This window comes from Gorilla gorilla, chromosome 7, assembly GCF_029281585.2.
Source record: "Gorilla gorilla gorilla isolate KB3781 chromosome 7, NHGRI_mGorGor1-v2.1_pri, whole genome shotgun sequence".
In the NCBI taxonomy this organism is placed as follows: Eukaryota; Metazoa; Chordata; class Mammalia; order Primates; family Hominidae; genus Gorilla; species Gorilla gorilla.
In genome coordinates, this window is record NC_073231.2 from 150392715 (window position 1) to 150407388 (window position 14674).

The 14674-nt window shown below is 59.8% G+C and overlaps 1 protein-coding gene across 10 annotated transcripts in view; it reads right to left on the reverse strand.

Moving 5' to 3' along the window:
- ARHGAP39 (Rho GTPase activating protein 39) overlaps positions 1–14674 on the reverse strand; it is a 170047-nt gene that overhangs the window by 13496 nt on the left and 141877 nt on the right. For all 10 annotated transcript variants that reach the window (XM_055348586.2, XM_063709638.1, XM_055348585.2 and 7 more), the window contains 3 exons: positions 13514–13597; positions 5051–6413; positions 3177–3738 (listed from right to left, as the gene is read on the reverse strand). In XM_055348586.2, the coding sequence (XP_055204561.1) occupies positions 3177–3738; positions 5051–6413; positions 13514–13597 (2009 nt within the window). The remainder of the gene's footprint in view (positions 1–3176; positions 3739–5050; positions 6414–13513; positions 13598–14674) is intronic.

Consider the following 14674-nt stretch of genomic DNA (forward strand, 5'->3'; position numbering starts at 1 on the left):
TCAATCCGCCATCTTGAGCTGGAAGCCGGGAGACCTTGTTGGATGCATGAAGAAGCGAGCAGTGAATGAAACCTTTAGGAGTCTCCAGCCTTCCAAAATACACAGAAGTGGAGCAGGTGGGAGAGCTGGAGGCTACCATACCCACTGCCAGGTGCGCCTCGATGTCTGTGTCGAGAACCTGTTGAGGGAGGTCCTGGGGACCAGCCAGGAGACCCCCTGCTGGTGTGAAAGGTGTGAGCACCCATGAGACAAGGCTAAGCTGGGGGCATCACCTCGTGGGGCCTCAGTCCCCGAGGGTGGTGACCACACAGTGCAGGTCATGCAGGTGCTGGCCGATGAGTCAAAGGCTCCTGAGGCTGAGGCAGGCAGGGTGTTCAGGGCGACGCACCAGGCTCAGCTCTGCTCCTCACCGAGGGTCCCTAGGCTATAGTTTCCTTTTTCTAAGAACTGTGCTGCAGCCTAGCTGGCCCTCCACAGTACAAGCTACATCCGACATCCTCCTCGGCTGATAGGGCCTGTCTCTTTCCTTTCTCTTCTCTTCCTTCCTGCTTTTCTTTCTTTTCCTACCCGCCCCCCCCCACCCCCACTTCGATGGAGTCTTGGCCGGGCACAATGGCTCACGCCTGTAATCCCAGCACTTTGGGAAACTCAGGTGGGTGGATCAACTCAGGTCAGCAGTTTGAGACCATCCTGGCCAACATGGTGCAACCCCGTCTCTACTAAAAATACAAAAACTAGCTGGGTATGGTGGCACGCACCTGTGGTCCCTGCTACACGGGAGGCTGAGGCAGGACAATCGCTTGAACCCAGGAGGCAGAGGTTGCAGTGAGCTGAGATTGCACCACTGCACTCCTGAACTCCAGCCTGGGCAACAGAGCGAGACTCTAACTCCAAAAAAAAAAAGGGGGTCTTGTTCTGTTGCCCAGGCTGGGGGTCTTGCTCTGTTGCCCAGGGTGGAGTGCAGGAGTGCAGTGGTACGATCATGACTCACTGCAGACTTAACCTCCTGGGCTCAAGCAATCCTCCTGCCTCAGCCTCCCAAGTAGTTGGGACCACAAGCATACACCATCATGCTTGGCTAATTTCCTTTTTAAAATTTTTCATAAAGACAGGGTCTCACTTTGTTGCCCAGGCTGGTCTCAAACTCCCAGGCTCAAGGGATCCTCTTGCCTCAGCCCAGAGTGCTGGGATTCCAGGTGTGAGCCACTGTGCCTGGCTGGGCCTGTCTTTCTGAGCAGCAGCCAGCACCTGCATGTGAAAGGGACACCTCCTAGGCATAGGAGGCTGGCTGGAGGGGGTGTGAGGCTCATTTGGGAAGGAATGGCCACTGTGTATGTAGAGGCCTCTCTGCTGGGCTCAGGGCCAATCAGGGACCCTGACAGACGAACCTAGGAGTGGATCCTGGGGCTGGAGATGAGGTTCTGGCTGTGAGGGTGGCCACAGTACCACAGCCAAGATGCAGGCTACCTGCCAGTGGGACTGCACAGAGCCCCAGCCCCGCTGTCACTCCAACCCAGACGGTGCTGTTGGCCTTCATGGGCCTTCTTTGGCAGAGCTCTGAAGCCACAGCCGCCCAGGCTGAAGCCTGATTCCTTTTTCCATGCAGGCCAGGACCCCACAGGTGTAAGACACAAGGACAAAGGCACACGAGCCTAAGTGTGAAGGGCAGCAGCCTGGAGCACACACTCCCCTAGGAAGCCACAGCCTCTACTTACATACAGCAGAAACAGCCCAGCCACACACTGGCTAGGCAGCTAGCCCAAGATGGGCCCAAGAAACCTCAGGCCTTTGTCTGGCTGTCTTCTGGCCCTTTACTTGCCTACTCTCGGGGGTACCCACTGTGGGCTGCATGCTGTGCTGAGCAGTGGGGGCTCAGCTCCACAGCCTCCAGCTCAGGCACGAAATTCCCAGGCCCCTCTGGAAGAGGACGAGGAGGTGAACTACGATGCCAAGAGGAACACAGCCCCTAGAATTCCACCTGCTTCTTGAAGGGCCCAAGACCAGGGACTGGGCTTCACAGGCCAGCCCGGTCTGCCTGGCACCCTGCTCTGGTCCTCCTCTGTGCACCTGGAGCCCCGGCCACCTGCCAAACTCTGCCTCCACTGTGATCTTGTGTTGAAAAGTCGGGTGGAACTGCATGGCTTCCAAGATCTCCCCACAAACAGCTGACGGGCTGGGTGGTGCCTATACCCAACACTGTCCCCAGGAACCTCCCACTGCCCTGTGGCCTCCACCCTGCCTCTGTGTGCCCACAGCAGCTTGGGAACCACCTCCTCCACACCTGGGCTGGGGGTAATAGGGGTAAGGCCCAGCAAGGCCCTGACCAGGGGCTCAATCTCTGCAGAGGCAGAGGCCAGACCAGGGTGGGCTCTCACTGCCACAGAACAGTCTATGGCATGTCTGACCTGGAGGGTGTGTGTGCGTGCATGCATTTCTGGACATCAGTTCTGTGGCTGTGCCCTGTAGATACCCATGATGTGAGGTGGAGGGCGGCTTGCTGCAGACACGGGGCTGTCTGGCTGATGGCACCATGGCCTGGGCCCAGCACACCTGAAGCATCGTCTTGGAGAGCCCTGGGCAGACTCTGGCCTCCCATGCTGCCCCAGGCAGCCATTAGGATGTGATGATGGCTCCAATGTACGACCCCATGGGGCAGCTTTGGGGCAGCTCAGGTGCTGCGTGACCTGCATGTGAGCCACAGTCATCAAGCTCCCGCCTGCTCACAGGAGCCTTCTGCCAGGACCATGCCCAGAAGAGACAACCCGGGTCTTGCCAGGGTGGTAACCCCTCTAGGTCACGGATGGCAGAAGGCAAGTGCAGCAGGCACGCAGGTGCCTGACTACGGCTGCTCTGCCCTCGGCGTCTTCGTGCCTGCCCTTGTCAGGGAGCGGGACTGGCCATGGTGGGCTTGGAGCAGAGTGGATGCGACCATCGAGGCCCCAAGCCCTCGTGTCTGCCAGGGCTCCGGGGCTCTTCACCTCAGTGCCTAGGTGGGGCTCCAGGAAGAGGCCACATCCAGCGGAGGCCCAGTGTGTGGGGTGTTTTGGGAGGTGTGTGTCGAGCCATGGCCCTGTGTGGAGGGCCGCCAGGGACTTCACCAGCTGCCGCCCAGCACAGCAGGAGCCCTCTCCACTGCCCTTACCTGAGCTGGTGGCAAAGCCCGTGCATGGCCTTACCTTTGGTGTCATTGACGGGGTCCATGTGCCGGTAGATGTAGCCTTCCAGGTAGGAGTGGAACTTGGGAGTGGGCGGGAAAAAGGCCAGGCAGATGGCCATGAGCTCCCAGCCGCGGGCCAGGCTCTCCAGGCGGAAGTTCTCAGTGGTCTGCCGGCACAGCTGGATGTAGAGCTCGTCCCGCAGGCCCTGCACGCTCCAGCCCTTGGTGGCCACCTCCAGGGCCACGTGCAGCGGGTCGGCCTTGGCCCGCCGGTCACCCATGTACATCTGGATCAGCTTGAAGAGCTCGCAGGCCTCCTTCTTCACGTGCCGGTCGCTCGTCACGATCATGGGCTTCTTGATGGACTCGCTGCTCCAGGCCAGCATGTTGGCGATGGACACCTTCCGCCGGAAGAGGCCCTGCGTGTGCTTGTTGAAGTGCTTGGAGGCCCAGTTCTCGATGTCCGTCTCCGAGGAGGGCTTGCGCAGCGTGAAAGTGGGGAAGACGCAGCTGGAGCTGGGAATGCCGCTGCGGCTCTGCCGGCTGCTCTCGAACTGGGCACAGGCACCGAGGTCCTCAGACTGAGAAGGACAAATGGGGCTGGGCTGTTAGGAGGTTGGGGAGGGCCAGGCAGTTGGGCCCACCGGGCCACAGTCCCCAGAAGTGTGAGCTGGGGCCCCACCAGAGCCAGCCAGGTGAGAGCCCTGCCCTGCTCACCACAAAGCTGTCTGAGGTGGGAGGCCCAGGGGAGCGCAGCCCATCCACAGATGCAGCTGGGGCGCGGGAGCCCTGTACTCCCAGGGTTTGGCAGGGCAGCCTGCTGATGGGTGACCCAGGTGACCTGGCTGAGGGTGAGGCAGGAGGAAGGGGAGCATCCGCTGGCATCCCCAGGAGGCTGACCTCATTCTGCTGCCCCCTGAGGAAGTGTCAGTGCCCTTGTTCAGGCACGGAAGGCTGCGGTTCACACCAGGTAAAAGTGCTGTCTGGTTCCCAATCCCTTCACTGCTGGGACCCCAGGCCCTTCCTCCAGCCTTCACCCCAGGCTGACCTCCAGGAGGCCCCTCCCTGCCTGCTGCTCTGAGAGGACCTGGTCCATGCACCCTGGGCCTCTCTGCCCTCTTGTCCTCCTGCATCTTGAGAAGTGGACAGAATCACGGACTGGAAGCTGCTCTGAGTTCTCCACCCTGGAGACCATGAAGGCCACCCAGGCCCTCGAGGTCTCCCCACCCAAGGAAGCTCCCTGTGTTCCTCCTCCACCCTCCCGGGTCCTCAGACGCTAGGCCTGCCCTCTGCCTCATCCTGTGAGAACAAGGAGGTGAGAACAAGGATGGAGATGCTGGACAGAGGTGCATGTGGCCTCCACGGGATCTAGCCTCCATCAGCTCCAGGAGCCAGATGGGGAACGTGCCAGAGGCCCCAGGCTGGGCGCAACATCCCGGAATTCCTGGGGCCTCTGTCCTCTTGGCAGTTCTTCCTACCCGAGGGAGCCTCGGGGACTGGCTTTGAGAACCACCAGGGTACCCCCGACACCTTGGCTGCCTGCTCCTCAGGGGCCCAGGCCACGGCTCCGGTGGCCACCACCCTCCCAGGCTGTTGAGGCCTTCTCTGTTCTGTGTCTGGAGTCAGGGTGTGGCCTCCAGCTCCCAGGTGCCCCCAGGATGAGGAAGGCACTGCCAGGGAACACCCAGCAGCCCACACCCCACGGGGCCTCCTCGTGGACTCCCAGCTGAGCCCTGACAGCCTGCTGGAGTGCCCAGGGCCCCGGAGACACGGGGCTTCAGAACTCTGCGTGCACACCCTGGACGCCAGGTCTCCTGTGCCTGGCCCACGGGGTCCACTCTGACTGCGCTGGCCCCAGGCTCTCAAGCTCAGCCGCGCCCATTGGGCCCTCACCTGTGAGGGGTGGAGGTAGGGCTCTGGCGAGGCCAGGTTGGTCTGCACGGAGATGCTCTTCTCCAGCAGGATCTGGGGGAAGCCTAGCTTCTCGAAGGTGCCCCTCCTCCAGTGCCTGTTCTCCTGCTGGGCCAGCGCCTCGTCCTCGCTGAAGGCCCGCACCACCGGCCCGGGCATGGGCAGTGGCAGGGCGCCGTCGCTCTCGTAGCCAGAGCCGTCCTGCTGGGAGTCCCAGCTGCTCCTCTGCTTCATGTGGAAGTGGGCCTGCTGCGCCTCCCAGGCCAGCCGAGCCTGCGCCAGGAAGGGCTCAGCCGCGCCCCGCGCCCCTTCGGCCTCACCTTCCGCTCGCTTCACGGGGGCGAGGCTGGTCCCGCATGGGGGCTGTTCCTCGGCCAGGGGCTGCTCCACAAGCAGGTCCCCGGGGCCCTCAGTGGGGGTGGCGCTGGTGGCTTGGCACAGAGAGGGCTTTCTGCTCTTCCGCTTGCGCGTGCCCGGGGAGTAGCCTGTGGAGGACAGGGTGTCCTGCTGGCTGGACCAGGACATGGCATCCTCCTGGGCCTGTGGCAGTGGCGTGGGCGGCTGGCTGTGCCGCAGCTCAGGTCCCTCCATGGTGCTGTAGTCTCCGGACTTGACGCCCAGGCGCTGGTCCCTCAGGAGGCAGGGGCTGGGCTGCAAGGAGTACGAACCACCGCCGGGGTTGGGCGCGTACTTGTGCCGCGGGCCGGCGCGCAGCTTGGGGCTGGAGCCCGCCTGCTCCACGTAGACCAGCTGCCGCACGTACTCCTTGCCGGCGGGACTGTACTCCAGGCTCAGGAAGCGCTCGGGACACTTCTGCTTGGTGAGCACCAGCTGCTGGCAGGGCGAGGGGGGGCCCTGCTTGTTGGGCTGGAGGAACGGCCGGGGCTTACGGCCCGGCGACCGCTGGGGAGAGCCGGCCTGGTAGCCCCCGCCAGCCTCGAATTGCACGTCCATGGGGGGCTCATCGTAGATGGGGGCCTGATACTCCACTGGGGGCTCCTCGTAGAGCGGGGGTTCATAGCCATAGCGCGGGGAGGAGGGCTGCGAGTCCCCGGAGGGCTTTCGGGGCTGGGCCAGCAGCGGGGAGCTGCTCCCTGGGAGCTCGGCCCTCTTCAGGAAGGGTGACGGCCTCCTCTCTGGGAAGAAGATGGTGCCGTCAGCCTCCGGGGCGAAGGTCTGCAGGCTGGGTGAGTGCTGGCTGCCGGAGGGTCTGCGGGAGCGGACCCCAGGTGGGCCGTCTGGGGCGTAGCCATTGCCCTGGGCGACGAGGAAGCTGGGCTCCCGATCAGCGACCTTGATGAGCATGCGCTCTTTGGCGCCAGAGTTCCACCGCAGCGAGGAGGTCCTGCGTGGGGGGTGGACGGGCACAGGTGACTGCCTGCCTGCTGCTTCTGGGCACGCCCCACCCCCTCGGGGGCTGTAGGCAGCGGCTCCCGCGCACCCTCTGTTGTACACCTTCCTCGCTGGGGCCCTGTGGCCTGGAGCCCCTCACACCTGCCTTGCCCCAGCACCCCCAGCCCTCCCTCTGGGGCTCTCCTGGAGCTGCCGCCCACGACCAGGTGTCTGTCTGCTCTGATCCCAGCTCCTGACCGGGCACAGGGCTGCTTCTGTAACTAGAACCGGGGGCGGCCTTACCAGGTCCCTTAATGTGTGGGTGCTGTGCGGATGTCTCCGGAGCTGCCTGAGCCGCCGGGCAGGCTCCTGGGCCCTGTGTTCCCGCTGAGCAGTGGCGCTGGACCCATCCCAGTGGCCCAGGTGAGCCCAGCAGGAGCAAGGCACAACACCAGAATCCCACGGCCCCATTCTCCGACTGGGAGCTCCTGTGAGCTCCAAAAAGACTGACTGTCCTCCTCTGACCCTGCCCCAGTCACCACGCTCACTCCAGCAGCTGCAGGTGTCCCACTAACACCTGCACCTGGCCAAGGGCACCAGAGTCCCCGGAGTCACGCTGTCTGCGTCCTCACCAGTCCTCCCAACGCAGCGCATGAGTCCCACTCACTCATCCGCAACGAGGGAGACGCTTCCCTGGGCAGCACTGCGGGGCAGATACGCAGACGCAATGCCCACACGTGCTCTGCCCCTGGCGGCCCAAGGTAGGCACTGGTCCTGTGTCCAAAGCCATGCCTGCTGTGCGGGGCGCTGGACCCAGGACGCTGCCAGGGAGAGACGAGGGGCCCCTCCACCACCTTCCGTCTCCTGGAAGCCACTCGGGTATGGCTATTTGGGACGCAAGGCACTTTGCACATCTGCGGCCTGACGTCTTCTACAATTTCCAAATGTTACTTTTACCCTGTTTCCTCTCTCTTCTCTTCTGGAAATCTAATTGCAGTCTTTCTTACTGTACACCACGTGGTTTTGTTTTGTTTTTTTGAGACGGAGTCTCGCTCTGTCGCCAGGCTGGAGTGTAGTGGCATGGTCTTGCCTCACTGCAACCTCTGCCTCCCAAGTTCAAGCAATTCTCCTGCCTCAGCCTCCCGAGTAGCTGGGATTACAGGCACACGCCACCAGGCCCAGCTAATTTTTGTATTTTTACTAGAGAGATGGGGTTTCACCGTGTTGGCCAGGCTGGTCCCGAACTCCTGACCTCCTGATCCGCCTGCCTCGGCCTCCCAAAGTGCTGGGATTACAGGTGTGAGCCACCGCACCCAACCCCACGTGGTTTTCATGCTGTGTTCTGCAGTTCCCATTGCTTGGCAGCTCCACACTTCAGAATATTTTCTTCTCAACTGCCTTCCAGTTTACTACTTTTCTATTCAGCTATGTTTAATCCGCTTTTAAACACATCGTCTTAGTCCATTCAGGCTTCTATAGCAAAATACTACAAACGAGGTAGCTTAAAAATAGGGAATGGCCAGGCATGGTGGCTCACGTCTGTAATCCAAAGACATTGGGAGGCTGAGGCAGGAGGATCACTTGAGCCCAGGGCTTCAAGACCAGCCTGGGCAACAGAGCAAGACCTCATCTCTACAAAAACATAAACCAATTAGCCGAACATGGTGGTGTGCTCCTGTAGTCCCAGCTACTCAGGAAGCTGGGGTGGGAGGATCGCTTACGCTCAGGGAGGTCGAAGCTGCAGTGAGCCATGATTGTACCACTGCTCTCCAGCCTGGGTGACAGAGTGAGACCCTGTCTAAAAAAAAGTAAATAAATAAAAATAAAAAGAACCCCAGGAATTTGGCCAGGCGTGGTGGCTCACATCTGTAATCCCAGCACTTGGGGAGGCTGAGGTAGGAGGATCACTTGAAGCCAGGAGTTTGAGACCAGCCTGGGGAACACAGTGAGACCCCATCTCTAAAACAAACAACAACAAAAACAGTAGAAACCCCACACATTTTATAAGCCAGTTGTGTCCCTCTGATTGATGTGGGGTCTTTCTGGACAAGGCCACATTCCCCATTGCCTGGGGGGTTGGTGAGGCAAGGCCAGGAAGACATGGCACCCCCTGACCAGGGACAACCTGCTCCAGAACACTGGGCTGTGGGCCCACTCAGCACGGCCACACCACCTAGGCGAGAAGTCAGGGCAGCAGCCAGGGGCAGAGTGCAGGTGCCTGTTCCTGGGGTTTCTGCTCGTGGCTGCTGGAGACTGCTCCCAGCCTGACAACAGGGGCTAGCCAGGCAGAGTGGATGGTGGCAGCCAGTGTGGCAGGGGCCATCAAACCCTGAGGGCCAGCTGTGGGGTCAACCCCTCCATGGCCTGGGGACACTGAGGGGTGAAGGGCTCCGGAGTTCGGGAGATCAGGGATTGAACTCCAGTCTGTTGCTCTGTGGCTGCAAGGCTTGGATTTCACTTAACATCCTTCTGCCTCAGTTTCCTCCTCAGTTATGACGAAGATTCAACAAAACAACGTGCATGTAGTAAGGCCCTGAGTTCAGCACTGACACAGAAAACCCTTGGTCAATGCGAACCATTAGTTTTGCATGTCTGTGACTCTTTTTACCACTTAACAGATACTGCCTTAGGCCTGGGCCAGGCCTAGGGAAGGGCTGGCAGACGGTCCCAGCACAGGGTGCCCTGTCGTGGCCCCAGGGAGGCGCCTTTCTGCTGTCCGTCTAGGGTTGCTGGGGGAGGATGGGGGGCTGGCAGGCGGCCGGGAGGGTGGGGTGAGTATGAGGAGAGGTGAGGGCACGGGAAAGGCTTGCTGGTCAGATGCCACACTCTATCTCAGGAACAGACATGGGTTCTGCCCAGTTGGGGCAGAGATGAAGAAAGGTAAGAAGGCCAGAGGACCTGCCCACATGCTGATGATCCCGCCTGGCCAGGGGAGGAGGCTGGCACTGCCACGCGTGTGTGCCAAGCACCTCCTCAATGCAGGCCGAGGCCTGTGCTGGGCACCCGAGTCACAGATGGGGAAGCCCCGAGAGGCCCAGACACTCTCCCCAGGCCACGCAGCACAGACACAGTGGCAGCTAGGTGAGGACCACGCCCCACGGCGCCCAGAGTGTCTCTTGAGGGGTCTCTTGCCCTGCCCCACCCACCCTTCCGCCATCTAGGCAGCTCTGCTCTCTCCCTGGGGCAGCTCCTGAGCCTGCGTTCCCCCAACCCCATCGCCTGGCCCTTCTCCTCAGCTCCCCCAAATCACATCCAGTCTCCAGGCCCCACCGACTGTCATTCTCACCCCTAGTTGGCTGAGCTTGCCCCGGCCCCCGGGAGCAAGCACCCATGGCTCAGCTGCCCCTGCTGGGCTTCCTCCTGGGCCATGTCTGTCCTTTCAGCCGGTCCGGCCTCCCCGATGGGCCTTCACAGCCCCTCTTCCCGAGCCCAGCTCGTTCCCATCTCTCCAGGGCAAGTGGAATCCCAGGCCTCTCTCCTCACCCTTCTCTAACCTGTCCATCTCCTCCTCACCCTCCCTAATTCCCACACCTCTCTGTAGGGCAGGGGCACCAGAGCAGAGAGACCATCTCCCCCATCTCAGTAAATTAACAGAAATCAAACATCACAACACAGGCTGTTCAGGGGACACTTCCAAACTGCAAGGGAAGTTGGAAAGCCTTAAGAGCGGTCGTCGCCTCTGAAAATGCTGAAGTCAGGCAGGCACGGCAGATTCGGTGACAGAGGACAGGACGACAATAAGGGCCCTGAGGGCTGCTTCTCCCAGAGCCTATTTTCGGAGGAAGAATTGGGAGCGCTGCACAAAACCAAAGCAAAACAAAACCACAGCCAGAAGCGCGTCCCTGCTGCTGTCGCTCCTGAGAAGCGGCTGCTGTCCCTGCGGAGCCTGGACGGAGCTGGGAGAAGCACGCGGCGGCAGCAGCCGACAGGCTCCCAACCCAATGCCGCAGGTTTCCGAGGAAAACGATCCGCCAGAGTCCCTAAATACAGACACAGTTATACTCACACAGAACAAGAAACCATACGTCTGAAATTATGCTTGAAAAACAACTTCACTCTCCAGGCCCTGTGACTTCACATTCACCTGTGTTTCCTCTAGGCCTGACCCTGCCAGGCTGCCTGCCAGGGCGACCCCACTGCTATCCCTGCTGTTCTAGGTGTCGTCTCTTGACACCCTGAGTGCTGGTATCAAGCTGGTGAGATTTTTTTTTCTATCTCAATATGCAGAGAACACCAGAAGCAATGTGCTTTGGCCAGGCTGAGGTAGTAGTATGCCTTCGCTGTACTCAGGGCTGGGCCAGCTCCCTGGCTTTTGTTTATAATTTCTTTTTTTTTTTTTCCCTGAGCGAACTGCATCCATATAATTTATTTCACAGGGACTTTATTTCTTGCCATCTCACATGGCATCACACTGGTCCATTATGCTGATGGCAACTTGTGAAAGGAAGCACCAGGCATGCTCTGGGGGCAGAGTGGGGCTTCCAAGGCCTCCCGAGCCCAGCAGGCCTGGCTGGCTCTCAACTGTTCTGCTCTCAGCCCCTGTGGGGCTGGCATGGGGCTGGACACCAGCTCTCCTCCCTCTTCCCAGCAGCACCCGCATGGCTGTGGCAGCTCACACCTAGGCCTCCAGCATGTCCAGAGGAAAGCTTCACTCCTGGTGGGAGTCCAGGTTAGCTGAGGACGGGATCTCCCACGAGCGGCCACAATGGGACCCTGGCACACTCTGCACTCCACCCCAGGAGATGTTAGCACTGCTGTAATTGTGCCCAGCTTGCTGTGGCAGGCCCTCTCACTGACTCCCCAAGGAAGGTAAGTTCCCTCTTTCCAGAAGCCCTAGATCATAGCAAGAACTGGCTTGGCAGATTCAGCTGGGTGCCTGCTCTCAACCAGTCTACAAGTGCAACTCTGGCGAGCGTGAGTCCCACCTCCACGTATCATGAGAACACACAGAGCACGCAGGTTTCAGCAAAAAGGACTGAGAACGTCTCAGGACAGGGTCTGGCTATCCACTTCCCCACCCTGCTCCACCTTCCCAGCTAAACATGCATGCCTCACACCAGGGCACAACCCCCGCCCCCTGCCCGCCACCCCAGACAGGCATGCCTCACCCCAGGGCACAACCCCCCCGAGGCAGTACCCTGCTGCTGCACACTGGCAGGCCTCCCTCATCCCCCCCGTCGACCCAGCCTCTTCTTCCAGACACCACTGGACCTCTGTCCCAAGGTCTCAGCGACAGGATGACAGTGACAGAGGAGGGGCATGAGGAGGTGGCCAAGCTGCCTGGTGTGGAGCAGCCCCCAACCAGGTCACTGGAGGAGGCCAGGCTGCCATCACCACACTGGCCAAGGGCCAGGGATCACCCTCAGGGATGCACGGCACTACTCACAGCAAACACTGGGCTGGGCCGCCCAATGCAGTGGCAAGGCCTCTTCTCCCCGCCAGGTCCAGAGGGAGCCCAATGCCCCACACAGAGCTCGATGTGGGCTGTCGCCTCCCAGCCATTAGTTTACGGCCCAGAGGTGCAGCTGCTGGCCCTGTGTCGGGGGGGCCTGGCCAGCACATGGATGTACTCGTGGTCTGAACAGGGATCTTCAGCAGGCTGAATCGTCAGCTAGGTGAAAGGTACCAGCCTCTGAGAGGGGCCAAAGGCACAACAGAGGCAGAGGCCACAGGAAGTGCAGCCAGTGAAGGGTTGCGGGGGCTGCGGACCTCCAGGAGGATCCTTGGACCTTCGTGGAGACCAGGACCTGGTGTGTCAGCTCGTGGGGCCAGAGGCGGCTCCATGGGGCTGAAGGAGGCCGAGCCACCAGAGTGGCCTGGTAGGTGTGAGGGGCAGGACGCTGGGGCGGGCTTAGCTCAGCGACCCACCCCCTACTCCTGACATCCCCAGAGAGGCCAGAAGGTCCTCCTCACCTCACCTGGGACACTGGCTTCCCTGAAAGCTCTGTGGGTGCCACAGATGAGCTCGGGGATACTGCCAGTGAGTTGGGCCCTTGATCCTGGGGGAGAATAGCATCCTGGGGATGGCAGAGCTGAGGCAGTGCTTGGCAAACAAAGACCAGGTGGGCACGCCCACCACAAAGGATGCAGTCGCGTTGGTCCACCAAGCACATGCTGTGTCCACAGGAAGCCCCAAGGCTGGTGACTAGAGCCAGGACCTGATCTGCCACAGTGGGGGTGGCCCTTCCACTACGAGCTCTGTCACTCTGCAGTGCCCACTGAGTCAGCTGCCCAGATCCATCCCACTGATGAGGAAACGGAAGCTCGGGAAGGCTAGAAAACCTGTCCTCTATCAAACAGCCACACTGCTGGGACCAGGGCAGGCTCTAATTCCCTGCCACAACCCTAATGTTCAACAAATACGAATGTAAGAAACAAACCGTTACCACTTCCAAGCTCCAGCTGTTCAATCGTCTGTGCAGAACGCCAGAGCCCCCTCGGGTCCTCCAGTTCCTCCCCAGCACCACAGTGCCCCTGGGTGGCCCGTGCTGCGGACACCCACCCCCCTACAGAAACAGCAGCTGGCCCTGGCCCTGCATCTCCCACAGCAAACTGGTCACCACCTGGCCAAGGAGGAGAAATCCAGGTGCCTGCCTCTGCCTGGATATACTGGGAGGTGGAGGGAGCGCCCTGCCCGCCCAGCGTGAAGGCAGTAGGGTCTTGAGGGTGGTCTCCAGAACCTTCCAGCAGTCTGTGAGGCTGACCCAGGGCTACTGGAAGCCAAAGCCCACCCCTCCGCTGTGATTAGCGCCAACCTTCCAGACGGGCCTGGCAAGTGCTTTGGCACACGTGGCCTGAGATGCCAGGGGTGGACCTAACTGAGGACCCTCCAGCACTCTGCTGCTCCACCAGGGGCTGAGGGAAGCACCGCAGGCTCCAGGCTGCCTAAGCCAGGCAGAGACAAAGTTCCTAGACAGGGGCTGCCAATGGGCCTGGGGCAGCTCTAAGGGGCTCCAGCCCAGGCCCCTGGCCCTGTGGCCTCCACGGCCTTTCCAGCTCTGGGTCTGTGGTGTTGCTGCTACGCGCCAGGCACCTCCCACTTGCAGTTAGCCTGGCTCACTGAGGAAGCCGCCCTCCATCAGCAAACGGCCACGCCTGAGAGATGGGTTCTACCTGTAGTGAAGAAGCTGGCCGTCTGCACTGTAATCCCGGTAAATCTCATAGTCCTTCTCAAGGAACACTCCTGGTGGTGAAGAGCTGAAACACAGTAAAATGAAAGAAATATGAATATAAGTGCAAACGTTTACCATAACCAGCTGCTCCCTGACTTAAGAATGTGGCACTGCCACCTCAATTTCCTGGAAATAACCTGGCTCCTGCCCACAGACTGTATTCTTCATCTTCTGCCCTGAGTCCACCTCCTTCCAGCAGGGACACACCACTATGGCCCATCCAGAGGCCAGGGGGTGGCTGGGACACCTGGATTTCAGAAGCTTGAACCACTGGAGCTGGGGCTACTGTTCTAAGGGCATAGAGATGGGGTTACTGAGAATCACAGCTTCAGCCAGACATAAAAAGATGACCTGGGAAGGAAGCATGGCTAGAAATAGCCTTGGAGGCCGGGCACGGTGGCTCACGCCTGGAATCCCAGCACTGGGGGAGGCTGAGGCGGGCAGATCACGAGGTCAGGAGATCGAGACCATCCTGGCTAACATGGTGAAACCCCGTCTCTACTAAAAATACAAAAAATTAGCCGGGCATGGTGGCAGGCACCTGTAGTCCCAGCTACTTGGGAGGCTGAGGCAGGAGAATGGCGTGAACCCGGGAGGCGGAGCGTGCAGTGAGCCGAGATGGCGTCACTGCACTCCAGCCTGAGTGACAGAGCAAGACTCCATCTAAAAAAAAAAAAAAAAAAAAAGAAATACCCTTGGAGACTGTGACTGCTGAAGGTCAGGGCCTGGAACATAACAAATATCTGTGAAATGAATGGCTGAGTAGGCGATTATCCCGACAGACATTCACAGGTATGTGACCAAACCGATAAGTATTTATGATCTAAAACAACTCTCAGTAGTCCAGAAGCAGAAGAAAATTTACTTAATCTGATTAAGAATATCCAAATTAAACTCAAGGCCTTCACAGTATTCAGTGGCAAAAGGCTGAACCTTCATAGTATTCAGAGGCAAAAACCTGAATCTTCATAGTATTCAGCGGCAAAAGCCTGAACCTTCATAGTATTCAGAGGCAAAGGCTGAACCTTCATAGTATTCAGAGGCAAAGGCTGAACCTTCATAGTATTCAGAGGCAAAAGGATGAACCTTCATAGTATTCAGA